Below are 26149 nucleotides of genomic sequence, written 5' to 3'. Positions count from 1 at the left end.
AACCACTGCACCCAGCCTTTTTCTTTTCTTTCTTTCTTTCTTTTTTTTTTTTTTTTGAGATAATGTGTCTTCTGTCCCCTAGGCCGGAGTGCAGTGGTGCAATGATAGGTCACTGCAGCCTTGACCTCCCCGGGCTGAAACAATCCTCCCAGTCTGGCCTCTCAAAGTGCTGGGATTATAGGTGTGAGCCACCGTGTCTGGCCTGCCTTTTCCTTTCTCAGTTGCACATAGCCCTGCTCTCTAGGATGGAGGCATTATTTTATTGTAGGAGCTTTGGGCCTGAGCAAGCTGGGTAGACACTCACATGGGCACTTCCAGGCTACTTACCTTGGGTGAGGGCTTCCTCGTTCCCAAGCCCCAGTTTTCCAAGCCACTTAACAGGCATCACAGTCTTTTTCTTCTCTTTCTTTCTTTTCTTTTTTTTTTTTTTGAGACGGAGTCTTTTTTTTTTTTTTTTTTTTTTTTTCAGACGGAGTCTCACTCTGTCGCCCAGGCTGGAGTGCCGTGGCGCAATCTCGGCTCACTGCAAGCTCCGCCTTCCGGGTTCACGCCATTCTCCTGCCTCAGCCTCTCCGAGTAGCTGGGACTACAGGTGCCCGCCACCACGCCTGGCTAATTTTTTGTATTTTTTAGTAGAGACGGGGTTTCACCGTGGTCTTGATCTCCTGACCTCGTGATCCGCCCGCCTCGGCCTCCCAAGGTGCTGGGATTACAAGCGTGAGCCACTGCGACTGGCCTGAGACGGAGTCTTGCTCTGTTGCCCAGGCTGGAGTGCAGTGGCGCGATCTCGGCTCACTGCAAGCTCCGCCTCCCAGGTTCACGCCATTCTCCTGCCTCAGCCTCCCGAGTAGCTGGGACTACAGGCGCCTGCCACCCTGCCCGGCTAACTTTTTTTGTACTTTTAGTAGAGATGGGGTTTCACCGTGTTAGCCAGGATGGTCTCGATCTCCTGACCTCGTGATCCACCCGCCTCGGCCTCCCAAAGTGCTGGGATTACAGGTGTGAGCCATTGCGCCTGGCCCACAGTCTTTTTCTTATAGGGCCTGGGTGAGGCCTGGGTGGCGGTCTCAGCGTAGTCCTAGGTACAGGGTGAGCATCTGATAGATGTCACATCTGAATGAAACAGACCAGAGCCGTGCCGCTCTGGGTGGCCAGTGCTCCTCGGAGGCCCTGAGGGCACAGCCCCAGGGACGGGTGTAGGCTGTGGGTGCCACTGAGAATGGGGGGCAGGCCCAGGGCTGAGACCCAGGTTCTCCGACTTCGCCCTGTGTTTGTCCTGTGCCATATTCATCCTCCGACTCCTGTGGCTGCGTCGCCCAAGCCAGGAGCTCGTGTGTCTGATGACCATCCTCCAAGGTTGGATTGCTACCTGTTCGCTCGGGGCTCCGCTGGGTGGGAACAGCAACTCCAGCTTCTCCAGGTCCCGGGCTACCGCTGCCTCTGCACCTGGCCCTGGCCTCAGATCCGAGAGCCCAGGGACATTGGCATTGAGACCCTGGCACCTCTCGTCTTGCCAGCACGGGTAGAAGGCAGGAGCAGAGCGCTCCAGGGACCTGGGAGTGGGAGGTCAGCGTCTCTCAGCCCTTCCTCCCCACCCTGGGTGACATTCTGCTTCCACCGTGGCGCCTCGGGGAGGCTGGTGCAGCCGCCCCCGGGTGCCACTGAAGAAACGAGGTCACACGGTGAGGCCACTGGGGAAGGTGGTATTTCTGGCTGAGCAGGTGTGGCCTGTGCAGTGTTCCTGGCAGCTGAGCCCTAGGTCTTCTCAGCCATCCTGGCATTAGCAGGTTGACTTGATATTTCTGGAAGTGGGAAGGAAAGGGAGCCGAGAGGGCTGAGCCGCTTAGCCAGAGTCCAGATGAATGTGCCAGAGTCTCTGCATTTGTGATGGGGGCGAGGTGATGGGGGTGAGGTGGCCGGTGTGGCTCTGGGCATGATCGGTCCAGGCCTCCGACTTCTGTGCTGGGCATTGCCTGGACAGGGAGCTCAGGTGATGAGTGCAGCAGCGCTTGTGCCCGGCGCGGGGACAGTGAGTGCCTGGCTGGCCAGCTGCAGGACCTGTCAGGCCCTTTGTGTCTTTACCTGGGGACCTGGTTGCACTGACCAGGGCTCGCACCCCCAGCCAGGCCTCTTGTGCCCCAGACTTGGGAGAAGATGCTTCCTACCAGGGAGTGCAGTCCCCTGCGGGGTCCGAGAGAGCCTGCTGGAGCTTTGAGCTCAAGAGGTGGGCTGTGCGGCACCACATCAGCTCTGCAAGGGGGCCCTGGAGGCCCATGTGTGGTGGGGTATGGCCTGGCTTTGAACATGCACACGTGGTCTTCTGGGCTCTGGGATTTACTGCTTAGATCTTGGCCTCTTCATCTGTGAAACGGAGCTAATGGCTCCTGCTCCCTCCGGCTGCTGCAGGAGAGATGTCTGGGAAGCTGTGGCAGTTCCAGCCCCGGGCAGGGAACGTGAAATAACTGTTGGTCGCTGTTCTCACTCATCACCATTAGGCAGGTCACGTCCTAGGACACACAGAAGTTGCAGGTTCATAAGCCATGGGGGATGAGGCCGGCCCAGAATCCAAGCTCCCCCTCTGGCCTGGGTCTGCCCCTAGTCTGGGGCTGAGAGGGCAGGCAGGCGCCTTGCTGGGTCCTGTGGTGTGGACTCTGCCGCCAGCAAGGCCATTGAACCTGCTTGTTTACAGCCGGGAGGGGACTGGGAAGCACCAGGCTTGGCTTGTTTGTGAAGCTGGGGAAGCCGAAGCTCCAGAGGCCTTCTGTACATGGCTGTGTGTGCCAGGCCTGCAGGCTGCACTTCCAGGGGGTGAGCAGGAATTGCAGGCTCAGCTCTTCTAGCCTCGGCTCAGGTGGTGCCTGCTCCTCCCTCCTTCCCTGTACCTCTCATCCCCACACCCACTCCACTCTCAGGCCATGTTGCCTTCACTTCCACAGTCTGTCCAGAATTTCACTGCTTGTCTCTGCCTTGTGCTTTTTTTTTTTTTTTTGAGATGGAGTCTCACTCTGTCACGAGGTTGGAGTGCAGTGGCCCGACCTCTGCTCACTGTAACCTCCGCCTCCTGGGTTCAATCAATTATCTTGCCTCAGCCTCCTGAGTAGCTGGGACTACAGGCACGTGCCACCATGCCCGGCTAATTTTTGTATTTTTAGTAGAGATGGGTTTTCACCGTGTTAGCCAGGCTGGTCTTGATCTCTTGACCTGGTGATCTGCCTGCCTCCGCCTCCCAAAGTGCTGGGATTACAGGCGTGAGCCGCTGCGCCTGGCCCTGGTTTTTTTTTTTTTTTTTTTTTTTTGAGACAGGATCTTGCTTTGTCACCCAGGCTGGAGTGCCGTAGTGCAATCAATCATGGCTCACTGCAGCCTGGAACTCCTAGGCTTAAGCGATCCTCCTGTCTCAGCCCCTGAGGAGTAGGTGGGACTGTAGGTGCAAGTCACCACACCTGGCTAATTTTTTATTTTTGTTTTTTGAGATGGAGTCTTGCTCTGTGGCCCAGGCTGGAGTGCAGTGCTGCAATCTCGGCTCACTGCAACTTCTGCCTCCCGGGTTCAAGCGATTCTCCTGCCTCAGCCTCCTGAGTAGCTGGGATTACAGGTGCCCACCGCCATGCCCAACGAATTTTTTTGTATTTTTATTTATTCTTTTTTTTTTTTTTAGACAGAATCTCACTCTGTTGCCCAGGCTGGAGTGCAGTGGCGCAGTCTCGGCTCACTACAACCTCCGTCTCCTGGGTTTAAGTGATTCTTGTGCCTCATCCTCCCAAGTGGCTGGGATTACAGGTGTGTGCCACCATACCCGGCTAATTTTTGTGTTTTTACATGGGGTTTTACCATGTTGGCCAGACTGGTCTTGAACTCCTGGCCTCAGGTGATCTGCCCACCTCAGCCTCCCAAAGTGCTGGGATTACAGGTGTGAGCCACTGTGCCTGGACCCAGCTAATTTTTATAAACACTTTTTGTAGAGGCAGAGCCTTGCTATTTTGCCCAAGCTGGTCTTGAACTCCTGGGCTTAAGTGATTGTCCTGTCTCAGCCTCCCAAAGTGCTGGGATTCCAGGCGTGAGCCACTGCGCCCAGCCCACTTTTCACCTCTCTGCAGTTCCCTCTTTGCTCCCAGCTCCTGCCCTCACTCCTCCAGTCTGTTCCACCCAGCAGTGGCAAGCAGGTAAAGCTGGGGAAGCCAAGTCTTGACCCTGAGGCAAGTTTCATCCCTCCTCTACTCAAGAACCCTCTATGGCCACCACTTCACTCACAGTAAAAGCTAACGTCCTCCCCATGGCCCACAAAGCCGTGGCACAGATGGCCACATCACCTTTCTGCCCTCACCTCCTCCCACTCTCTCCCTGACTCAACTCTGCTCAGGCCACACAGGACTCCTTCCTGCTCAGCCACGCTAGGTATGGTCCAGCCTCAGGGCCTTGGCACTTACTGTTCCTTCTGCCTGGACTGCACTGGTTCCCCCACTCTCTACTGGCCTTTGTTCACACGCCCCTTTCTCAGAAAGGCCTTCCCTGACCACTCTAAAATGGCCATCCTCTTGGAGGTTGCAGTGAGCCAAGATCACGTCACTGCACTCCAGCCTGGGCGACAGCTGGAGTCTGTCTCAAAAAAAAAAAAAAAAAAATCTGACCTCCCCCCCAACCTTCTAGTTTTGTTCACAACTCTTGGTGACAAAACATGCTATGCCTATCTGCCCCACCCCCTGCTTCCCCAGCATGCACAGGCTAGAATTCCGGTCCCATGAACCCCAGAGGCTGGCTTGGTTTTTTTCACTGCCATGTCCTGGGAGCTGGAACAGTGCCTGGGGTGTGGGATGGAGGGAGGCAGGAATGAATGAATGGATAAATGAATGCAGGCTCCCTGAGCTCTCTTGGCTGGTGGCAGGGCCAGGGTTAAGGTCCCATTCTGCACCAGAGCTGTCTCCCTCCCTGACATCCGCTTTGGGACTGTGCCTGAGCCGGCTGCTGCGGGAGCCCTTCCAGCAGGCGGGAGTGAGGCTGTGCGGCCACAAGGGGGCAGTGGGGAGCGTCGCAGCCTCCGCCGCTTGCAACTAGTCATCCCTGTGGTGACAGGTCAGCTCGGCCTCTGCACCGAAAGTATCTCGCTATTGTTAGGGTTTGGGTTCACTGTGACCAGCTGGGCAAGGCGTCACTGCATCAGCTCTCTGGCCCTGGCTTCCTGTGGATGGGCCCCTTCAAGAGCATGGTCAGTGTCCCAGGAGAAGGGGCCTGTGGATCCTGCCAGGGTTTGGCCCCCTTGTGCACCTGGCATGGCTGTTCTGCTAGTGTTGGTCTAATCGTATTTATTTATTTATTTATTTTGAGACAGGGTCTTGCTCTGTTGCCCAGGCTGGAGTACAATGGCATGATCTCAGCTCACTGCAACCTCCACCATCCCAAGTTCAAGCAATTCTCCTGACTCACCCTCCTGAGTAGCTTGGATTACAGGCACACACCACCATGCCTGGCTAATTTTTGTATTTTTATTAGAGATGGGGTTTCACCATATTGGGCAGGCTGGTCTCGAATTCCTGGCCTCAGGTGATCTGCCTGCCTTGGCCTCCCAAAGTGCTGGGATTACAGGTGTGAGCCACAGTGCCCCGCCTAATCATATTTATTCTTTTTTTAAATTTTGAGATGGAGTCTTGCTCTGTCTCCCAGGCTGGAGTGCAGTGGTGCAATATCAGCTCACTGCAACCTCCTCCTCCTGGGTTCAAGCAATTCTTCTGCCACAGCCTCCTGAGTAGCTGGGATTACAGGCATGCACCACCACGCCTGGCTAATTTTTGTATCTTTACTAGAGACGGGGTTTCGCCATGTTGTCCAGGATGGTCTTGAACTCCTGACCTCAGGTAACCTGCCCACCTTGGCCTCCCAAAGTGCTAGGATTGCAGGCATGAGCCACCGTGCCTGGTCATCATAAGATTTATCCTAAACTGGGGATGATTAGGGTAACCCTGTCAGATGGCAGGTGGGGACAGCCCACTTTGCCATGAGGAAATGGAGGTTCAGAGAGGTTGGGTAACTTGCCCAGGGCCACACAGCCAGGAAATGGGCGGGTCTGCTTCTCTGGGTTGTTCACCCACCAGGCGGGTGCATTCCCAGGAGCTGTGACAAGTGCTTAGACAACAAGAGCCCCCCTTTTCACTCCTCCTGCCCCCATTAGTAATATCTTCATGATCACAAAGTCAGTGAAGAGGGGCTCTGTTGCTTGCGGCACTCCCCTCCGGGCTTGGGAGGCACAAACCTTGCCCCTGCTCCCTCTTGCAGGGTGGGCTTCGCGCTGCACCCTGTGTCCTGGCTCTTGGCCCTGCCCTGACCTCATGCTGCCACGAGTTGCTGTTGGCTGGGCCCAGGAATCTTGGGCCTCCTGGTGAGAATTCCTCTCAGGCTAGTGGAACTGTCATCACAGAGCCACAGGCCGGCAGAGCCACCAGCCTCTGCCCCAGGCCAGAGCGCATGCCTGCCTGTCTGCCCGTTCCTGCCCTCTCCCTGCCCATCGTGCCTGAGGCTATGGGGTCACATCCCTTGCCTGTGGCCATTGCTGGGACCTCGCTGACACCAGTAGCCCCCCTCCCACAGGTATCCCTTCATCCGCCCAGAGCATCTCAGCCTCTCCCAGCCCCTCCGAGTGGCTCCGTGGGCTTCCTCAGGAGGTCCTGCCTCTCCTCCCTGCCTCACCGCTTCTCCTGGAGATAGGGCCAGAGCCTGCTGCCTCCCAGTCTGTTCTCACGACCCCCTGCCTGGATCTGTTCAGCAGCTGCCTGTACCCTCTGCAGCCCTGGGCTTCCCCTGGGAGCCCCCGCCCCTTGCTGACCTCAGGCCTGGGCAGGCGTGTGTGTGTGTGTGTGTGTGTGTGTGTGGCAGGCACAGAGCAGAGGTTGGGGTGGCAGTGGGGTGTGGGGCGCGGAGCCCTCGATGAGGTCTCACATTAGGCCCTCCCTCTGGGGGGTTGGGAACCTCTCCTGCTCCTCCCACCTGACTGTTTTTATTTTGATGGATATTTGGGGCCTGTTTGTTACCCCTCACCCTTTTAAACAATAATTTATTGAGGTGAAATTCACGTAACATGAAACTAACCGTTTAAAAGTGAACAGTGGCATTGAGTGCATGCACATCATTGTGCAGCCTCCACCTCTGTCTCGTTGCAGAACATTTTCCTCACTCTGAAAGGAGACCGGGTACCCAAGCAGCCACTCCCCATTCCCCCCGCCCAGCCCCTGGCCCCTCCAGTTTGCTTTCTGTCTGTCTGCTCTGGGCATTTCGCATAGATATGGGACCCTTTGTGTCTGGCTTGTTTCACCTAGCATAACATTTCTTTTACCTCACCTGGAATATCTTATTTAACTTTCTTACTTAGAAATAATTATAGGCTGGGCCAGGTGGCTCACGCCTATAATCCTAGCACTTTGGGAGGCCCAGGTGGGCAGATTGCCTGAGCTCAGGAGTTCGAGACCAGCCTGGGCAACGTGGTGAAACCCCATCTCTCCTAAAATACAAAAAATTAGCTGGATGTGGTGGCATGTGCCTGTAATCCCAGCTACTCGGGAGGCTGAGGTAGGAGAATCGTTTGAACCCGGGAGGTGGAGGTTGCAGTGAGTCGAGATCGTGCCACTGCACTCCAACCTGGGCAACAGAGTGAGACTCTGTCTCAAAAAAAAAAAAAAAAAAATTATAGAGACACAGGGAATTGCAAAAATAGTACGGAGAGATCTCACACTCCCACCAGAGCCCTTCAGTCCTCTCTCTAGGAGGAGATGGCCGATGCGCTGGGGATTTGGGGCAGGAAATGGGAGACGGGCGCCCGTCCCACTGAGGACTCATCCTGCCCAGGTGGCCCTAGCCTTGGGCATTCTTGTCCCCAGGGGCCCCTAGGCGCCACCTTGCAGCCCGTGCTTACCTCCTTGCAGGTTCGGGCGTCTCCTCTCCTTGGGCCTCATTCTGGCCTGGGCACCACTGCTGCAGCTGTGAGCGTGGCCCCTCTCTCGGCCACCCCCTCCTGCTGCAGCCCGGCGTCCTCTCCCAGCAGCTAGCCGGGACCCCGATGGCCGTACTCTCCCTCTTGGGCCCTGGTTCGGTGCCCAGGTTGGGGGGAGCAGGGTAGGATTTCACCCCTCCCACTAGCAGCTGGCTGGACAGGGAGAGGGGCTGGTTGTATTTTAAGCTGTTGAGTGGTTCAGCAGGAACTCGGAGGCCTTCTCTCCCTGTGGCTGGGCTGCCTTCCTGCAGGCCACACGGGCTTGGAAGCATGTGGGCAGTGCCTGCCTGGGGCCCAGGAACTATTAATATACCTACAGCCACAGGGCAGGCCCCGTGCCCGCCCAGGGCCCTGCTATGCTAACCCTTTCCCGTGCATCCCGCCCTGTGTCCTCTGTCCCTATCCCACAAATCCCCTTGGTGGGGCCCAACGTCCTGCATGGTGTGACCGAGCTCTTTTTTCTGGCCCCTCCATGTGCCAGTTCTTTGGCCTTGTTATCGCTGTGGCTCGGAGGAGTTCAGTAACCTTCCCCTAGAGGCCACATGGCCAGGCAGTGCCTGGAGTTGACAGCAGGGACTCAGGAGGCCCTATGGGCCAGGATTTCCTGGCTGCTGGGCCCATTCCCACCCTCCGGTCCAGGAAGTGGGGGCGAGTGTGTCACAGCTGGGGAAATAGGCCCCCATGCTGTGGTGACTGCCAGGCCAGCAGGGGAGTGAGGATCTGAACCAAACCCACGGGCAACAATGCCTCCCATCCCATGGGGTGCACCCATCTGTCAGGGGTCACCTAGTGTACCCCATGCATTGTCTCAGGGGACCCTCACAGTCCTAGGAGGTAGTCCGCTTCCTACCTGCCCCCTTCTGAGGCCTAGAGAGAGGTGACATGCCTGGGGTCCCCCAGGGACTACAAGGCAGGACTGGTTACGGTTCCCGAGTGCAGGCCACCAAGCCCCCTTGTTTCCTACTGTCGCTGGGAGTGTGCAGGAGGGGTGCCCAGCTTCTCTGGCTTGACCGTGGTGCCCTCTCCTTCAGGGTGGGCCCTAGCTGCCGTGGCCTGGTCTCCCTGGGCTCTGGGTGGGTGCGTCTGCCCTGGGATGGCCCCGGCCCAGAGGTTTGTTTCTGAGTGTTGTGTCCTGCTCCTTTTCCTCAGGCACCCTCTGGGGGCCCCCGCTGGGGGTTCTGTGGGTAGGAAGGGTCCCCTAAGAATTGCTGGCTGGTGGCTGACTTGGGATCAGGCCTGCCTGCTTGCCACGACCCCTGTATAATAGGATTGCACTGACCCCTGCATAGGGTGGGTCAGATCCCCGGGGGCTGGCTCCCTCCAGCCCTGCCCCTCTGCACCCCCATCGTTCATCACTGGCCTGGGGGCTCAGGGAGGGCTGGGCCAGACTCCTCCCTCAGGGGCTGGCACAGGCCTGGCTCTTGGATGCAGGAAACGCCGGGCTTTAGTGGGGTGCAGGTCCTGGGTCGGGGTGCGGTGTTTGGGCTGACTCAGTGGAAAGCCTGCCCCACAGGTGGCTACAAGGTGAGAAGTGGGTGGGGAGGAAGGTTGGGGAGGCCTCATCAGCCCAAGCTGGAGGCGCTTGCCTAAAACTTCCACGCACCCCGATCCTTTCCACACTTCGAGAGAGGCTCTCTGCACCCATAACTCCAGAATCTGTCACCTCCCTGACACAAATGCACAAGGAAAATAATCCAAAGTGTCTCTTACAGCTCAGAAGGGGAAATGGATGATCTGTCTCTCGGATTCTCAAAATGGCTGGGATTTCTCCAAGCCCAGTGAACTCCCTAGGCCTGAGCTGCGAGCCGGGGCCTGCACGGCCCGCTGGCCTCTCACTCTCCTCCAGCCACTGGCTCTGTGCAGGGCGGGGGCTGGGAGGTGTCATCATGCCTGCCCCTGGGGCTTTCCCTGTGCTGGTGCCGTTGAGGGGCTGTGACCACTCAAATGCTGCTTTCAGGGCAGCCTGGCTCCCAGGGGCGACTCCCAAGCCCCCCTCAGAGAAGGTCTGTGGCATGGCTCCTGGGGGGCGTAGTCTGGGGTGGTTTTATATTTAGCTGGGCTGTGGCTGTGGTTGCCACTCGGGTTACATCTGGCACAGAAGCCGGCAGTGCCAGGGCCGGCACGGGCTCCTTTCCAGCACCGCGGCAGAATTTGATCGCACTTGCCCGTCCCAGGGCTGCTTCGCGTGGGGAGGTCGGTGGTGGGGGCTGAGGGCCGGCAGCTGGGGCTGCTGGCCACCGTGGGCAGAGCCGAGCGGCAGGACTGGTGGCAGGCGGCATGGACATGAACTTGAGCTTGGTGGCCCGGGAGGCCACCCCAGGCCTCCTCCCTGGCCTCAATGGGCTCCCCAGGCCCGCACCCCCAAAGGTGGCCAAGAAACCTAAAAAGGCTGTTCTCTTCTTCGAGGTGGAGATTCTGGATGCAAAGACGAGGGAGAAGCTGTGTTTCTTGGACAAGGTAGGACTGGGGCGTGGGCTGCACTGGGCCAAGGGCACTGGGCTCGGGACCCCCCTCCTTCCAGCCCAGGAGCTGTCCAGTGGGGCCCTTTGTGCCCCACCCCCTGCCCTATGGAGGGGTATGCCCTCACTTGGGGTAGGGTGGATAGCCACGTCCCCTGGGTGTGGCGGGGAAATGGAGGCACAGGAGTCTCAGTGGACCCTGTGGGGATTTTGGTCCTGGGAGGGCGGTGGAGGAGTGAGCCTTGCCCCTGCTGAGGCCAGGCCTGGGGGAAGGGGCTTGGGCTGTCCCTGGGGAGGACAGAGGGCCTTTGCTCCCAGGGGAGTCATGGGTGAGGAGTGGAGAGGAGGGGCAGAGAAGCAGGCTCGCCTTCCCATGCTTAATCCGACACTAGCCGGGCTGGGGGCCTGCTGGCTGAGGGTAAAAGTGGAGCCCCAGACCCTTGCTGTCACTGCACTGGCAGGGCCCTCGCTGGTCCTTCCCTGACTGCAGGCAGAGGCCTGGACCCCAGCCCTTTCCCCTTCCCATAGCTGCAGCCCAACCCCCAGCCTGCTGTCCCCTTCAGTACCTCCCCATCCTGGGTCTGGGCTCCCCGCAGAGCTGACGTCCCTGCGCCTGTGCTTCCCCCAGGTGGAGCCCCACGCCACCATTGCGGAGATCAAGAACCTTTTCACCAAGACCCGTGAGTCCTAGGCCCGGCCACACTGCCCCTGCAACCCCTCTGACCAGGGGGACCTTAGGGTGGGAGGGATCCCATCCTGCACCCCTCTCCCAGGGTCCTGCAGAGATGCCCCGTTGTGGCCCAGGCTTCTGAGGCGTGACTGGGGCAGGCGCCCCCACGTGGCACTCTGCAGGAACGCCCTTGCTAGGCTCTGGGAAGGACAAGATCCTGCTTCTGCCCGCGCTCTTCCGGCCTGTGTCCTAGAACTGCACAAGCCTGACGCTTTGCCCCCGGTTGGGAGGAGCTGTGGAGTCCTGGGGTCCCTGCACCCTGGGAACCCTGAGAAGCTGGCACAGCGGCTGGGCAGCGGACCGGCTGAGCCGTGCCAGGCTGTGGGCTGTGACCGCCCTGTTCTCCGCAGATCCGCAGTGGTACCCCGCCCGCCAGTCCCTCCGCCTGGACCCCAGTGAGTACAGCTGTCCACTTCGGCCCGCTCCCTGGGCTCCTGGGTGGCAGTGGGAGAAGGCCCGGGCAGCCCCTGAGCCCTGGCCCGCCTCTCTGCAGAGGGCAAGTCCCTGAAGGATGAGGATGTTCTGCAGAAGCTGCCCGTGGGCACCACGGCCACACTCTACTTCCGGGACCTGGGGGCCCAGATCAGCTGGGTGACGGTGAGTCCTGACCCTACCCACGGCCTCTTTTCCCGTCAGCCACATTGGGTGACTCATCTTGCCCCCCTCTACCCTCAGGTCTTCCTAACAGAGTACGCGGGGCCCCTTTTCATCTACCTGCTCTTCTACTTCCGAGTGCCCTTCATCTATGGCCACAAATATGACTTCACGTCCAGTCGGCACACAGTGGTGCAGTAAGTGGGGCAGGCGGGAGGAGGGTAGGGGAAGGCAGAAGACCTGCCGGACCAGCCCCAGCTGAGCCCGCTCCCCCTGACCAGCCTCGCCTGCATCTGTCACTCATTCCACTACGTCAAGCGCCTGCTGGAGACGCTCTTCGTGCACCGCTTCTCCCATGGCACCATGCCTTTGCGCAACATCTTTAAGGTGAGCCCGCCCCCGCCTCACCCCTAAGCCCCGCCTTTCTTCCCCACCCCACCCCCACCGAGCCCCACCCCAAGGCCCTTTCTGTCTTCCACTATGCCCCAGCAGAGCCCTACCCCTAGGCCCCCGCTAACCTCCCCAGCCCCGCCCCCACAGAGCCTCTAGGCCCGCCCGTCCCCCCAGCCCCGCCCCCGCCAGGCCCCTAGGCCTGCCTATCCACCCCTGTCTCACCCCTAGGCCCCGCCTATCCCCCCAGCCCCGCCCCTGCAGAGCCCCGTCTCAGTTTCGCCCCTAGGCCCCTCCTGTCTACCACGCCCTCACAGAGCCTTGCCCTAGCCTCACCACTTTGCCCCGCCTATCCTCCCCAGCCCCGCCCCAAGACCCCTCCTGTCCTTTCCCACCATGCTCCCAGGACCCTCGCGATGGGACATGGGCAGAATCTGCCCTGTCCGGCGCTGGCCCAGGTCCCATCCCTGCCCCGCTCCCTTTCAGAACTGCACCTACTACTGGGGCTTCGCCGCGTGGATGGCCTATTACATCAACCACCCTCTCTACACACCCCCTAGTAAGTGGCCTCAGACCGTCCTTCCCTCCCCCACGGTCCCCACCTAGCGGGTCCTCCCCTCATGGGCCTTCCCTCCCTGCTTCCTCTTCAGCCTACGGAGCTCAGCAGGTGAAACTGGCGCTCGCCATCTTTGTGGTAAGGAGGCTGGGTGTGGGGACGGGTGGGGGAGTCTGGGCGGCCCTAGGCTGATCCTGCTTCTCCGACAGATCTGCCAGCTCGGCAACTTCTCCATCCACATGGCCCTGCGGGACCTGCGGCCCGCTGGTGAGTGCCTGCTGGGGGCAGGGGGACAGATGAGCTGGGTGAGGGGGTCTGACTTTCTCCTTCTGTCCTGCTTGCCAGGGTCCAAGACCCGGAAGATCCCATACCCCACCAAGAACCCCTTCACGTGGCTCTTCCTGCTGGTGTCCTGCCCCAACTACACCTACGAGGTGAGGGGCTGCCTTACCCCTCTCTGTCCTGGGACTTGGGGTCCCATGTGGAGGGACCAGTCCCTGGGAGGGGGCGTCTGGCTGGGCAGCTGCTTTTGCCACTTGCAACGGGAGCATTGGGAGGTGGAGACCGTGGCGCCTCTGCTGTGGGGGCCGGGAGCCGTCCCGCCTTCGCTGGAATTGGGTTCCCATCCCTGACTCAGAAAGCAGGGGCGGCGGGAGGTGGCTGGCTGAGTCCAGGACATACACGGGGTGCGAGGCTGGCGGAACAGCGGGCCTTGCCCAGCCCTGCCCACACTCACTCTGCGCCCCTGCCCACAGGTGGGGTCCTGGATCGGTTTCGCGATCATGACACAGTGTCTCCCAGGTGAGCCTGCAGCCTTCCCTCGGCGGGGCCCTGCCCCTCCGGGCCGGCAGCCCCTCCCTGACGCCCGTTCTTTCCTGCAGTGGCCCTGTTCTCCCTGGTGGGCTTCACCCAGATGACCATCTGGGCCAAGGGCAAGCACCGCAGCTACCTGAAGGAGTTCCGGGACTACCCGCCCCTGCGCATGCCCATCATCCCCTTCCTGCTCTGAGCGCTCACCCATGCTGGGGCTCAGCCCCTCACCCCGGTGGCATTCTGGGGGAGGAGTGGGGCCCACAGCTCTCCAGCACCCGGAATAAAGCCTGCTTGCCCCAGTCGGACTCGGGCTCTGTGTGTTTCTTTCCAGGGTTGGGGACCACCACACTGCCCTTCGCTCTCTCACCCTCGCGGCGGAGCAGTAAGAGGGGACTCTGGTTGAGGGGCCTGAAGGCTTTTATTTGACTGGTCCATAGGGTGGGGGGTGCACCCCCTACAGGGCCACCTTGGGGTCCACTTCCCCGGGTCCCTGGCCTTTGGCCAACTCTGCCGCCTTCTTCTCCCGCCGCTTCTTCCGCTGAAGCAGCCTCCGCTCCCGCTCAAACTCCTTCATGCGCATCACATAGCTGGGGGAAAAGCACGAGAGGGGCTGTCAGGGTCCCTGGCCGGGACACGCCCCCCAAGCCCTGGGAAGCTAGCCCTGGGAAGTGGAGGGGCTGTCCCAGAGCACTGTGGGGGAGGCCTCTGAAGAAGACATGTCCCAGTGCCTGTGGCTTGGGTCTGGGGTCTGCCCAAGCAGGTGGCAGGGCTTCCCACTGGAACCTGGGCTTGGCCACTCCCCTAGGTGGCTTCAGCCACCTGCCCTGTCCCCATCCAACAGGCCCCTAGAGAGCCCTCTCTGGGACTAAGGTGGGGCCCGGCTAGAAACCTCAGTGCAGTTCAGGTCCCTGGCCTCTGGAGCCACATCCTGCCAGGGGCCAGGGCCTGGGTGGGGTGCAGGCTGTGGGTATTGGGGGTGGGGCTCGGGCGGGCCGGGGGTGTGGAAGGCTGGGGGTATGGGGTGTTGCGGGCCGGGGGTGTGGGTGGGCCGGTGTGGGAGTGCTCACTCGCGGTGCTCGCAGTAGTCCCAGTCGTGCCGCTCCTGCTTGCAGGCCAGGATGTTGGGGAAGCTGTCGCGCTTGCACTTGAGCAGCCGGATGAGGTAGTGGGCGCAGTAGTCCCGCAGCTGGAGCCTCAGCTGCGCGTCCATCATCTCCTGCTGCGTGGCCACCATCTCTGCAGGGAGTGGGCGGGGCTCAAACAGGCTGGAGGCCCCCCAACCCAATTCCAGGGATCCCCAGGGGACCAAGGCACACGGCATCAGGAAGCCACGGCTCGGCGTGTCCCCCATTCACATCCAGGTGGCAGATGGCAGTGGATGGCAGATGCCTTTGACAGATGCACTGTCCTGAAGGGGCCTCCTTTTCTAATTTGCACAAAGGCAACTCCAGACACCAAGGCCCAGACAGGAGAAGGTGGCTCCCCCTCACCCTGAGGCACCTCAACATCCCATGCTGGATCCCTGCCTCCCCTCCCACAGGGATGCCCGTCCCCAACTCTCTACAGCCCCGCTCTCCAGAGCCCGAGCTCAGAATCCACCTTCTCCCAGAGTACCCCTCAGCCCCTCCACCTGCACCTGGAGCTCGAGGCAGCACGCCCAGCCTTTCTTGTCTGCAACCCGCCTGAGTCCCAGCTCTGCACTGGCCGGCGGCTGTGGGCGGCAAGCCACCCAGGCGCCGAGGCAAGAGACCGAGGACACGAGCTGTTCCAGTATAATAAAATATAAAACAGTAATAGTTATACCAGATACAGATCTTAGATATGATTATATATGAATATCATTAATCATTAGTTTGTAGCAATTGCTCTTTATTCCAATATTATAATAATCCTCGCTCTATAATCATAACCTAGAAAAAACCAGGCCATACAGAGATAGGAGCTGAGGGGACATAGTGAGGTGTGACCAGAAGACAAGAGTGCGAGCCTTCTGTTATGCCCAGACAGGGCCACCAGAAGGGCTCCTTGGTCTAGCGGTGACGCCAGCATCTGGCAAGATGCCCATTGCCAGGCGGACCATGGTCTAGCGGTAGCAAAAGGTGTCAAGGAACAACACCCGCTACTTAGCAGACCGGGAAAGGGAGTCACCTTTTCCCCGGGGCAGTTTAGAGAAGACTCTGCTCCTCCACCTCTTGTGGAGGGCCTGACACCAGTCAGGCTTTCCCGCAGTTATCCGGAGGCCTGTCTCCCTGTGATGCTGTGCTTCAGTGGTCACGCTCTTAGTCCACCTTCGTGTTCCATCCTGTACACCTGATTCTGCTTTCTAAATAGCAGTAGTAAATTAGTGAAAGTACTAAAAGTCTCTGATACGTAGAAATGGCGTAAGCTGTCTTTGTCTGTCTTCTCTCTCTCTCTGCCTCGGCTGCCAGGCAGGGAAGGGTCCCCTGTCCAGTGGACACGTGACCCACGTGACCTTACCTATCATTGGAGAAGACTCACATTCTTTACCCTGCCCCTTTTGCTTTGTATCCAATAAATAACAGCGAAGCCAGACATCTGGGGCCACTACCAGTCTCCGTGCATTGGTAGTAGTGGTCCCCTGGGCCCAGCTGCCTTTTCTTTTATCTCTTTGTCTTGTGTCTTTATTTCTACACTCTCTCGTCGCCGCACACGGGGAGAGACCCACCGACCCTGTGGGGCTGGTCCCTACATCTGGTGCTCCGACGTGGGGGCTCTCCCTCGCTGTGTGAAGTTGCACTCTGAGTGTGGGATTCAGCGGAGGTTCAACAAGAGATTCCTGAGGACTGCGGTCGATAAGCTTGGTGGTAAGCTAGAGCACTCAGAGTATTCCGGGGACACCATGGGACAAGCCAGTACTAAATACTCGGACTCGGGTAGAGTCACAGGCTCCCTTGAAGCCTGGTTCCTTTCCTACAAATCAGACTCAGCTAGAGTCACAGGCTCCCTTGAGGCCTGGTCTGCAGTTGCCGTGGCAGCCTGGTTTTCAGGCCCATGAAAGACCTGCTCAGCAGGTAATCTGGTCTCAATCTGGCTCTAAGTTTCTCAACTCTCCTTCTATTCAAAATTCTACACCTTTTCCTGCTCCTGGTCCCGTCGCAACTGCTGTTGCTAATACTACTATTGCCGCTCATAAGCAACAAATTACATACATCCCTGAAAATGACACTCCGCTTATGAGGGCTATAATTCAGGCAAGGGAATACGGGGATCCCGCAGCCTGGCAATTTCCTGTAATTTTACAACCTCCAGTACCTGCCACCCCAACAGTGCAAAACCACCCACAGCCTGTTGTTAATCCTGCCCAGCAGGCGGCTGACCCCGCAGCTCAACAAGATCAAGAGGCTGATAATCAAGCCCCTCAGCCCGAAAATCAGGCTGCTCAGGGAAATAATCAGGCTCCACAATTGCCTGCTTCTGGGGCACAGCCGATACCTGGCATTCCCGCTGTTCAGGCGGTAGTTCAGCCTGACCCCATATGTCCAGGCCAGGTCCAGCTACGCCCTGCTACTTGGGAAAGTTTTTCTTTTAAATTCCTTAAAGATTTTAAGGAATCAGTGAAACAATATGGCACCAACTCTCCTTTTGTCCGTTCCACATTAAAAGCCTTAGCAGAAGATAAACGTTTGGTACCCTATGATTGGGAACTTTTAGCAAAGTCAGTCTTATCTAAATCTCAGCATTTACAGTTCAGGACTTGGTGGGTTGATGCTGTCCAGGAACGCATTCGTCTTAATCAGGGCTCTAATCCTCCTGTTAACGTTACTGCTGACCAGTTACTGGGAATGGGTCAATGGGCTGCAATCCGACACCAAACTATACTAAATGATGAGGTTATTGAACAACTGCGAAAATGTTGCTTAGATGCTTGGGACGAAATTCAAGATGATGGTAAAGTATGCCCATCTTTCACAGCCGTCAGCCAGGGACAACATGAGCCCTACCCAGACTTTATTGCTCGTCTTCAAGACGCAGCAGAAAAGGCAATTCCTGATAGCCACGGCCAAAGACTTGTTGTAGAACTTATGGCTTATGAACAAGCAAATCCAGATTGTCAGGCGGCTATTCGCCCCGTCAAAGGCAAAATTCCACCGGGTGGTGATGTACTCACCTCCTACATTAAAGCCTGTAAAGGGCTGGGAGGAACTCTGCATACAGCAATGATTATGGCACAAGCTATGGCCTCTATTCGAATGCCTGGACAATTCTCTGGCCAATGCTTCATATGCGGCCAGAAGGGACATGCAAAAAGAAATTGCCCTCGGCGTGCAGGTTGCCGTCCCTTACATCACCAACAACAATAAAAAACTTTTCAGCAGCAGGACACCCCACCTTCTACTGTATGCCCATGATGCCGAAAGGGCTTTCACTGGGCATCTCAATGCCATTCCAAATTTGATATCAATGGCAACCCTTTACGACTTTCTAAACATCAGGGAAATGGGATGAGGGGCCGGCCGCAGGCCCCTTTAAACAATGGGGCATTCCTCAACTCTCAGCCCCGGGCGTCCAGCCAGAGGGGAGCCTTCCCAGTTCATTCCATTCAACCTCCACCCCAATTCCCACTTCAGCAATTTGTCCCACAGGATCTAATGGCTCAGCCCCAGCAAGAATCTCAGTATAATGCTTGTCCCCCGCACCATAGGCTCAGCAGCAGTAGATCTCTGTTGTACCAGAGATATTTCTTTGTTGCCTGGAGAGCCACCTATTGCTATTCCTACAGGTGTTTTTGGTCCCTTGCCGGCTGGCAGTGTAGGTTTGCTACTAGGACATTCAAGTTTAAATTTAAAAGGTGTTCAAGTACATACTGGTGTAATTGATTCTGACTATTCAGGTGAAATTCATATTGTCATTAGCTCTGCAGTCCCTTGGAATGCAGCAGCAGGGGACTGCATTGCTCAACTCCTGATACTTCCTTACATTCCTTTGGGATCCAGTTCTAGTACAAGAAAAGGAGGTTTTTGGTAGCACAGATTATCAAGGTAAAGCAGCCTACTGGGCCAGCAAAATTTCTGACACTCGTCCTGTGTGCTCCGTGCATATTCAGGGAAAAAAGATTGAGGGAATGACTGATACAGGTGCTGATGTTTCTATTATAGCTTTACATCAATGGCCCCGACACTGGCCAAAGGAGCATGCCGCCACAGCATTAGTGGGTGTCGGTCAGGCTTCAGAGGTATATGAAAGCTCCACAATTTTACATTGCACAGGCCCTGAAGGACAGACTGGAACTATTCGCCCCCTTATTACGCCCATTCCTGTTAATCTGTGGGGAAGAGATTTTTTATATCAATGGGGGGGCTCAGATTACTTTTCCTAAAGGCAATTACAGCCAGCAGAGTAAAGATAGGATGACTAACATGGGATTTGTTCAAGGTATGGGTTTAGGCAAATCAGCACAAGGCATCACTGAGCCTATCATACCTACTCCTAAAGCACACTCTACAGGACTTGGTTATTCTTTTTAGAAGCGGCCACTATCAAGCCTCCAGACCCCATCCCTTTGACGTGGAAAACTCAAAAACCTGTCTGGGTAGATCAGTGGCTGCTTCCAAAAAATAAGCTGGAGGCACTTCATATTTTGGTTCTTTTTTTTTTTTGAGATGGAGTCTCACTCTGTCGCCCAGGCTGGAGTGCAGTGGCGCAATCTCGGCTCACTGCAAGCTCCACCTCCCGGGTTCACGCCATTCTCCTGCCTCAGCCTCTCTGAGTAGCTGGGACTACAGGCGCCCGCCACCACGACCGGCTAATTTTTTGTATTTTTTAGTAGAGACGGGGTTTCACTGTGGTCTCGATCTCCTGATAATTATATATTATTATATATATATAATTTATATATATTACTATATTATTCATTACACAGATGATATTCTTTGTGCAGCACCTTCACGTTCTGTATTGATATCTTGTTTTTCTGCATTACAACAAGCAGTCACAGCAGCTGGCTTGGTTATCGCCCCAGAAAAAATTCAGACTTCATCCCCCTATTACTATTTAGGAATGCAGCTAGAGGACAAGGTCATTAAGCCTCAAAAAGTTCAACTCAGACGAGACTCTTTTTTTTTTTTTTTTGAGACGGAGTCTTGCTCTGTCACCAAGGCTGGAGTGCAGTGGCGCAATCTCGGCTCACTGCAAGCTCCGCCTCCCGGGTTCACACCATTCTCCTGCCTCAGCCTCTCCAAGTAGCTGGGACTACAGGCGCCCGCCACCACGCCCGGCTAATTTTTTGTATTTTTAGTAGAGACGGGGTTTCACCGTGGTCTCGATCTCCTGACCTTGTGATCCGCCCGCCTCAGCCTCCCAAAGTGCTGGGATTACAAGCGTGAGCCACCGCGCCCGGCCAGAGACTCCTTAAAAACTCTAAATGATTTCCAAAAATTACTTGGAGATATTAATTGGATTTGTCCCTCCTTAGGCATTCCTACTTATGCTCTGTCTAATCTTTTTGCAACACTACGGGGCAATCCTGATTTACGCAGTAAAAGGTCTTTGACTCCTGAGGCAGATTCTGAATTACGACTTATAGAAAAATGCATTCAACAGTCTCAGGTTACCACAGTGAATCCACATTTACCTTGTGAAATACTAATTTTTCCCACTGAACATTCTCCAACAGGACTCATTATTCAGGCACATAATTTAATTGAATGGTGCTTTCTTCCACACAACTCTTTACGGACGCTAACTATATATCTAGATCAAATTTCTACCTTAATTGGTCAGGCTCATTCTTGTCTCTTTCGTCTTTCGGGAACAGAGCCCCAAAAAATCATTGTTCCCCTCACCTGATTACAAGTTCAACAGGCTGCTGCTACTTGCATCGCTTGGCAAGTGCATTTGGCAGGTTTCCCGGGTATAATTGATAATCACTATCTTAATGTAAAATTATTTCACTTCCTTAAACTCACTGCTTGGATTTTACCTAACATTACTAGAAACACCCCATTACCTGAAGCTGTCACTGTTTTCACTGATGCTTCCTCTAATGGCCGAGCAGCATATACAGGACCAAGAGAACGTGTTCTTAGCACAGGAGCTATTTCAGCACAACGAGCTGAGCTGCTTGCTGTTATGGCTGTCCTTGAAGATTTCCCTGAACCAGTTAACATCGTCTCTGATTCAGCATATGTAGTACATGTTGCTCGCAACATTAAAACTGCCTTAATGAAATTTCTGCCTGATGATAACCTATTCTTTCTTTTTCAAAGGTTTCAGTCTGTGCTCAGAGCAAGGTCTTCTCCTTTCTACATTACTCACATTCGGGCCCACACACCCCTCCCCGGAACCCTCTCGAGAGCAAATACTAGAGCTGATACATTAGTTACTCCCATTTTTACAGATGCAGAAAACTTTCATGCTTTAACCCATGTCAATGCTGCAGGACTCCGAAAAAAGCTCCCCCTTACGTGGAAACAAGCTAAAACCATTGTACGTCACTGTCCTAGTATGTCAAGTGTTAATTTTACAGCCACTTTCTTCAGGAGTTAACCCTAGAGGACTTTCACAGAATGCTCTCTGGCAAATGGATGTGACTCATTATCCTCCTTTTGGCAAACTTGTAATACATGTAATACATGTAACTATTGATACCTTTTCTCATTTTATTTGGGCCACTTGTCAAACAGGAGAAATTACAGCTCATGTTAAACGACATATGCTTTCCTGTTTCTCGGTTATGGGCTGTCCCGAGAAACTAAAAACTGGTAACGGCCCGGCTACACTAGTGCTGCTTTCAAACAGTTTACTCAGACCTGGGCAATTACTCACACAACTGGCATCCCCTATAATTCTCAAGCATAGGCTTTAGTTGAACGAGCCAATAAAACACTCAAAGATCAACTTCGAAAACAAGCAACTAAATCAAAGGGAGATGCTGCTACTCCTCATGCCCAATTAAATCTGGCTCTTTTCACACTAAATTTCTTAAATGTAACAAGAAATCAACCTTTCACAGCCGCAGAACAACATTTCACTGGAAATAAATTTGATCCACAAAAAGGAATGCGGGTATGGTGGAAGGACGTAAAAACTAACACATGGCAATCAGGCACGGTCATAACTGGGGGTAGGGGTTTTGCTTGTGTTTCCCCAGGAAAAGGACTACAGCCCGTGTGGGTTCCCTCCGGACAATTAAAATTGCACCATAACTCCAAAGATGAAACGCTCCCAGAAACAAAAGGCAAAGACCCCTCGGAAACCAAAGAGCAACTTTCACCGTGTGACACATACACTTCAGAACCTCCACATTGAGGCAAAATCTCGCCGTGTGACCTACAACATCGCTTGTTCAACTCCACCAACATGGGGTCATATAAAGGTTTTATCTCATCAAACAGAAAATTTTTTAAAAGAAAAAGGCATTCCAAAAACGACCGGTAATATAATTCTGGCTGCCTTTATGGTAGTCAGTGCAGCGGTAAGTATACCACCGGTTGGGGCAATTCAAAATTATACTTATTGGGCATACGTTCCTTTTCCCCCTAATTCGGTTTGTCTCTCGGATGGACTCCCCAGTAGAAGTTTACACTAATAATAGTGCATTCATGCTGGTCCCTAATGATCGGTTTCCAGCTCAACCGGAAGAAGAAGGCATGCACTTAAATCTGTCAAGTGGTTATAAATATCCACCACTGTGCATTGGGAAGACGCCTGGCTGTTTAGCTTATTCGTACCAGAATTGGATGTGGACTGTACCGTCCTTTACAAATGATTCTTATCAACTGCATAATGTGTTCAGTACTAATTCTTTTCAACTTCTCACTGTCAAACGTACCCCACATGAGGCATGGAGAGCTCCTCTCACTACCAAAGCTAATAAAACAAAAGGACTGCCAGACTGCCCAAAGAAACCTACAAAGGGGCCTTTTATAGTGACTTCAATTTTATGGGATGATTGTAATGCTCCCAAGGCTGTTGTACTTCAAACTCTAGCCACGGGTATTGTTATTGATTGGGCTCCAAAAGGGCATTATTGGGAAGATTGCTCCAGCAAAAATACCTCATGCTCGGAGTTTATTTATTCCTTAAATTACATAGAGCATGGATGGCAGTCTTACACGCTGAGACAATGGGTGTCTCCTTACCCATTTAAATGGAAGGACGCAGGCATTGCTCCTCCTAGACCAAAAATGATTCATCCCTTTGTCACCCCGGAACATCCTGAACTATGGAAATTAGCTGCAGCCCTGACAGGAATAAGGATATGGAACGCTACCTATCAACTCCTTCACACTAATACCAAAACACCCACATTCAACGTCACCCTCATTCCTGAATGGGTGATGCCCATCAGGAGCTGTGTCAAACCCCCTTACATGCTGTTGGTTGGAAATATAATTATTATTCCTAATGCACAAACTATACAATGTGATAACTGTAAGCTGTTCACTTGCATTGATGCAACTTTTAATCCCACTACAAGTATTCTCTTAGTAAGGGCTATGGATGGGGTATGGATACCAGTTTCTTTACATCGTCCATGGGAATCTTCCCCCTCTATTCACATAGTCAATGAAGTTCTTAAAGGTATCCTCAAAAGAACAAAGAGATTTATTTTTACTCTTATTGCAGTCATTGCAGGACTAATTGCGGTTACTGCAACAGCGGCAACTGCTGGAGTTGCCATCCACAATTCTGTTAAACCGCTCACTATGTCGAAGCATGGCGAAAAAACTCCTCCAGACTTTGGAATTCTCAGGCTCAAATTGATCAAAAATTAGCTAATCAAATTAATGATCTCCGCCAAAGTGTAACCTGGCTGGGAGATAGAGTTATGAACTTGAAACACCGTATGCAATTACAGTGTGGCTGGAATACTTCTGATTATTGCATAATGCCTTATGCTTATAATCAAGATCAACATAGCTGGGAAAAGGTCTCAAGACATTTAAAAGCCTGGGATGATAACTTAACCTCGAATATTTCACAACTTAAAGAGCAAATTTTTGAGGCTTCACAAGCCCATTTATCCACTGTTCCTGGCTCAGACATTTTTGAAGGCATAACTAAACAATTATCTGATTTTAATCCCTTCAAATAGATCAAGCCCCTCAGAGGATCATTGTTGTCACTGGCATTATTAATATTGGTATGCTTATGTTGTCTCCTTTTAGTCTGCAGATGCCTCCAAGGAGTCCGAAACCAAGTCCGAAGTCAATGACAAGCAATGATGGCGATGGTGATCCTAGTTAATAAAAAGGGGGGGAGATGTGGGCAGCAAGCCACCCAGGCGCCGAGACGAGACCGAGGACACGAGCTGTTCCAGTATAATAAAATATAAAACAGTAATAGTTATACCAGATACAGATCTTAGATATGATCATATATGAATATCATTAATCATTAGTTTGTAGCAATTGCTCTTTATTCCAATATTATAATAATCCTCGCTCTATAATCATAACCTAGGAAAAACCAGGCCATACAGAGATAGGAGCTGAGGGGACATAGTGAGGTGTGACCAGAAGACAAGAGTGCGAGCCTTCTGTTATGCCCAGACAGGGCCACCAGAAGGGCTCCTTGGTCTAGCGGTGACGCCAGCATCTGGGAAGATGCCCGTTGCCAGGCGGACCATGGTCTAGCGGTAGCAAAAGGTGTCAAGGAACAACACCCGCTACTTAGCAGACCGGGAAAGGGAGTCACCTTTTCCCCGGGGGAGTTTAGAGAAGACTCTGCTCCTCCACCTCTTGTGGAGGGCCTGACACCAGTCAGGCTTTCCCGCAGTTATCCGGAGGCCTAACCGTCTCCCTGTGATGCTGTGCTTCAGTGGTCACGCTCTTAGTCCACCTTCATGTTCCATCCTGTACACCTGATTCTGCTTTCTAAATAGCAGTAGTAAATTAGTGAAAGTACTAAAAGTCTCTGATATGTAGAAATAATGGCGTAAGCTGTCTTTCTCTTTGTCTCCTCTCTCTCTCTCTGCCTCGGCTGCCAGGCAGGGAAGGGCCCCCTGTCCAGTGGACACGTGACCCACGTGACCTTACCCAACATTGGAGAAGACTCATTCTTTACCCTGCCCCTTTTGCTTTGTATACAATAAATAACAGCGAAGCCAGACATTCGGGGCCACTACCGGTCTCCGCGCATTGGTAGTAGTGGTCCCCCGGGCCCAGCTGCCTTTTTATCTCTTTGTCTTGTCTTATTTCTACACTCTCTCGTGGCCGCACACGGGGACAGACCCACCGACCCTGTGGGGCTGGTCCTTACAGGCGGCGTGGCCTCTCTCTGAGCCTCAGAACTGACCATCCGGTCATGGAAGTTACCCGAGCATCCACTGAGCTAACAGTACCTGTAAGGTACTTAAGCGTGGGCTCAGAAGACAGCTGGACTAGTATCTGGGTCCCGGTGCCCCACTCACCTAGCAAACCCGACTCCGGACAAATCAACCTTCAAGAGGAGGCCAACGGGAGCGTGAGGAATCTTGGACACTCACCCCGGAGCCTGTGCCTGGCGATCCTGCACTTGTTCCCCGCCGCCTCCCTCAGATCCAGCCTCCCTAGCCCTCCTGACGTCCACATCTTTCTGGGTCCCAACTCCTTCCCATCTGCGCAAGTGAGACGAGACACATTCACATCTCAATGGCAGTCGTCCTCGGCTGGCTTCTCTCCCCTCTGCTTCCCAGCTGCGATTCTCTCATCCCACTGAGGCCCAGGTCCTCCTCTCCTGCCCCTTGTCCCATTCCCTGGCTTCTGCCCCACCCCCTCGCTGCCCAGACACGGGCTCTCACAGGCCCACCCAACAGCCCTGGACCCCAGCCTCCCACTTCCTTCTTTCCTGTGGCTCCTCCCACATCCCGCCTCCCCAGGTTTCCTCCCATCTCTATGGCTGCCTTACCTTATGCTTTGTTCTGAGAGCCTTTTTCTTTTCTTTTGAGATGGAGTCTCACTCTGTCACCCAGGCTGGAGAGCAGTGGCAAGATCTCAGCTCACTGCAACCTCTGTCTCCCAGGTTCAAGCGATTCTCCTGCCTCAGCTTCCTGAGTAGCTGGAACCACAGGCACCTGCCACCATGCCCGGCTAATTTTTGTATTTTTAGTAGAGACCGGGTTTCGCCATGTTAGTCAGGCTGGTCTTGAACTCCTGACCTCAGGTGATCCACCCACCTTGGCCTCCCAAAGTGCTGGGATTACAGGTGTGAGCCACTGTGCCCGGCCTGAAAGCCTTTTTCTCTGCTGCTGCCCCATATGTAGATGAGCCCGATGTGGTCCCTCCACCCCACACCTCGCTTGAGCCCCAGGCCTGGGTATCACCTGCAGCCCCTGGCCGTTCCCTATCTGCACTTGGAGCTCCAGGTGGCAATGCTAGACTCCTCCCTCTTTTGTCTCGAACTTATAATCAGCTAGCGGCAAGGACATTAGACTGCCTACTGTGTGCTTAGTAGTGGGGATACAGCAGGCAACAGAACACACAAGTGTCTCTGCCCTCGGAGGGAGACACAGAACAGACAGAAGACAGAGCACCACAGCGTGTCTGGCAGTGCTTAAGTACTAGGGAGACCAGCCTGGGGAGCACAGAAAGATCCCATGTCTAGAAAAAATAATAAAATTATCTTTGCATGGTAGTGCACACCGAGTAGCCAGAGCTACTCGGGAGGATCACTTGAACCCAGGAGTTTGA

General features: G+C 54.6%; 2 protein-coding genes across 6 annotated transcripts in view; one reads left to right on the top strand and one right to left on the bottom strand.

Annotated features, from left to right (window-relative positions):
- TECR (trans-2,3-enoyl-CoA reductase) overlaps positions 1–13822 on the top strand; it is a 36697-nt gene extending 22875 nt beyond the window's left edge. For 2 of the 4 annotated variants that reach the window (XM_003275623.4, XM_030820597.1), the window contains exons 2-13: positions 10382–10432; positions 11063–11114; positions 11515–11559; positions 11658–11761; positions 11840–11955; positions 12040–12145; positions 12635–12707; positions 12799–12842; positions 12914–12971; positions 13050–13138; positions 13460–13505; positions 13586–13822. In XM_003275623.4, coding sequence (XP_003275671.1) covers positions 10382–10432; positions 11063–11114; positions 11515–11559; positions 11658–11761; positions 11840–11955; positions 12040–12145; positions 12635–12707; positions 12799–12842; positions 12914–12971; positions 13050–13138; positions 13460–13505; positions 13586–13713 — 912 coding nt within the window. In that variant the 3' untranslated portion in view covers positions 13714–13822. Of the gene's footprint in view, positions 1–10381; positions 10433–11062; positions 11115–11514; positions 11560–11657; positions 11762–11839; positions 11956–12039; positions 12146–12634; positions 12708–12798; positions 12843–12913; positions 13139–13459; positions 13506–13585 lie in introns of all 4 variants that reach the window. The other 2 variants (XM_030820596.1, XM_030820595.1) reach the window with 1 other exon arrangement.
- Positions 13823–13916: 94 nt separating this feature from the next.
- Positions 13917–25462, bottom strand: NDUFB7 (NADH:ubiquinone oxidoreductase subunit B7). Of its 2 annotated transcripts, XM_030820594.1 has the most exons (4): positions 25368–25462; positions 24892–24920; positions 14585–14753; positions 13917–14104 (listed from the first exon to the last, which is right to left on the bottom strand). In XM_030820594.1, the coding sequence occupies exons 3-4, from the start codon at positions 14749–14751 to the stop codon at positions 13972–13974; spliced, it is 300 nt and encodes a 99-aa protein (XP_030676454.1). In that variant the 5' UTR covers positions 14752–14753; positions 24892–24920; positions 25368–25462; the 3' UTR covers positions 13917–13971. The 2 variants fall into 2 exon arrangements, with proteins under 2 accessions (XP_030676454.1, XP_030676453.1); XM_030820593.1 differs by lacking the exon at positions 24892–24920.
- Positions 25463–26149: the final 687 nt, after the last annotated feature.

The sequence above is a fragment of the Nomascus leucogenys genome, chromosome 10 (genome assembly GCF_006542625.1).
Source record: "Nomascus leucogenys isolate Asia chromosome 10, Asia_NLE_v1, whole genome shotgun sequence".
Taxonomy (NCBI): Eukaryota; Metazoa; Chordata; class Mammalia; order Primates; family Hylobatidae; genus Nomascus; species Nomascus leucogenys.
Note: the sequence above shows the minus strand (reverse complement) of the source record. Positions and strands in the feature narration are given on the sequence as shown.

Coding starts and splice junctions, on each gene's coding strand:
- NDUFB7 (XM_030820594.1), bottom strand. CDS start 14,751: ATGGTGGCCACGCAGCAGGAGATGATGGACGCGCAGCTGAGGCTCCAG. Junction 14,105..14,584: donor GACTACTGCGAGCACCGCGA/GTGAGCACTCCC, acceptor CTTTTCCCCCAG/CTATGTGATGCGCATGAAGG.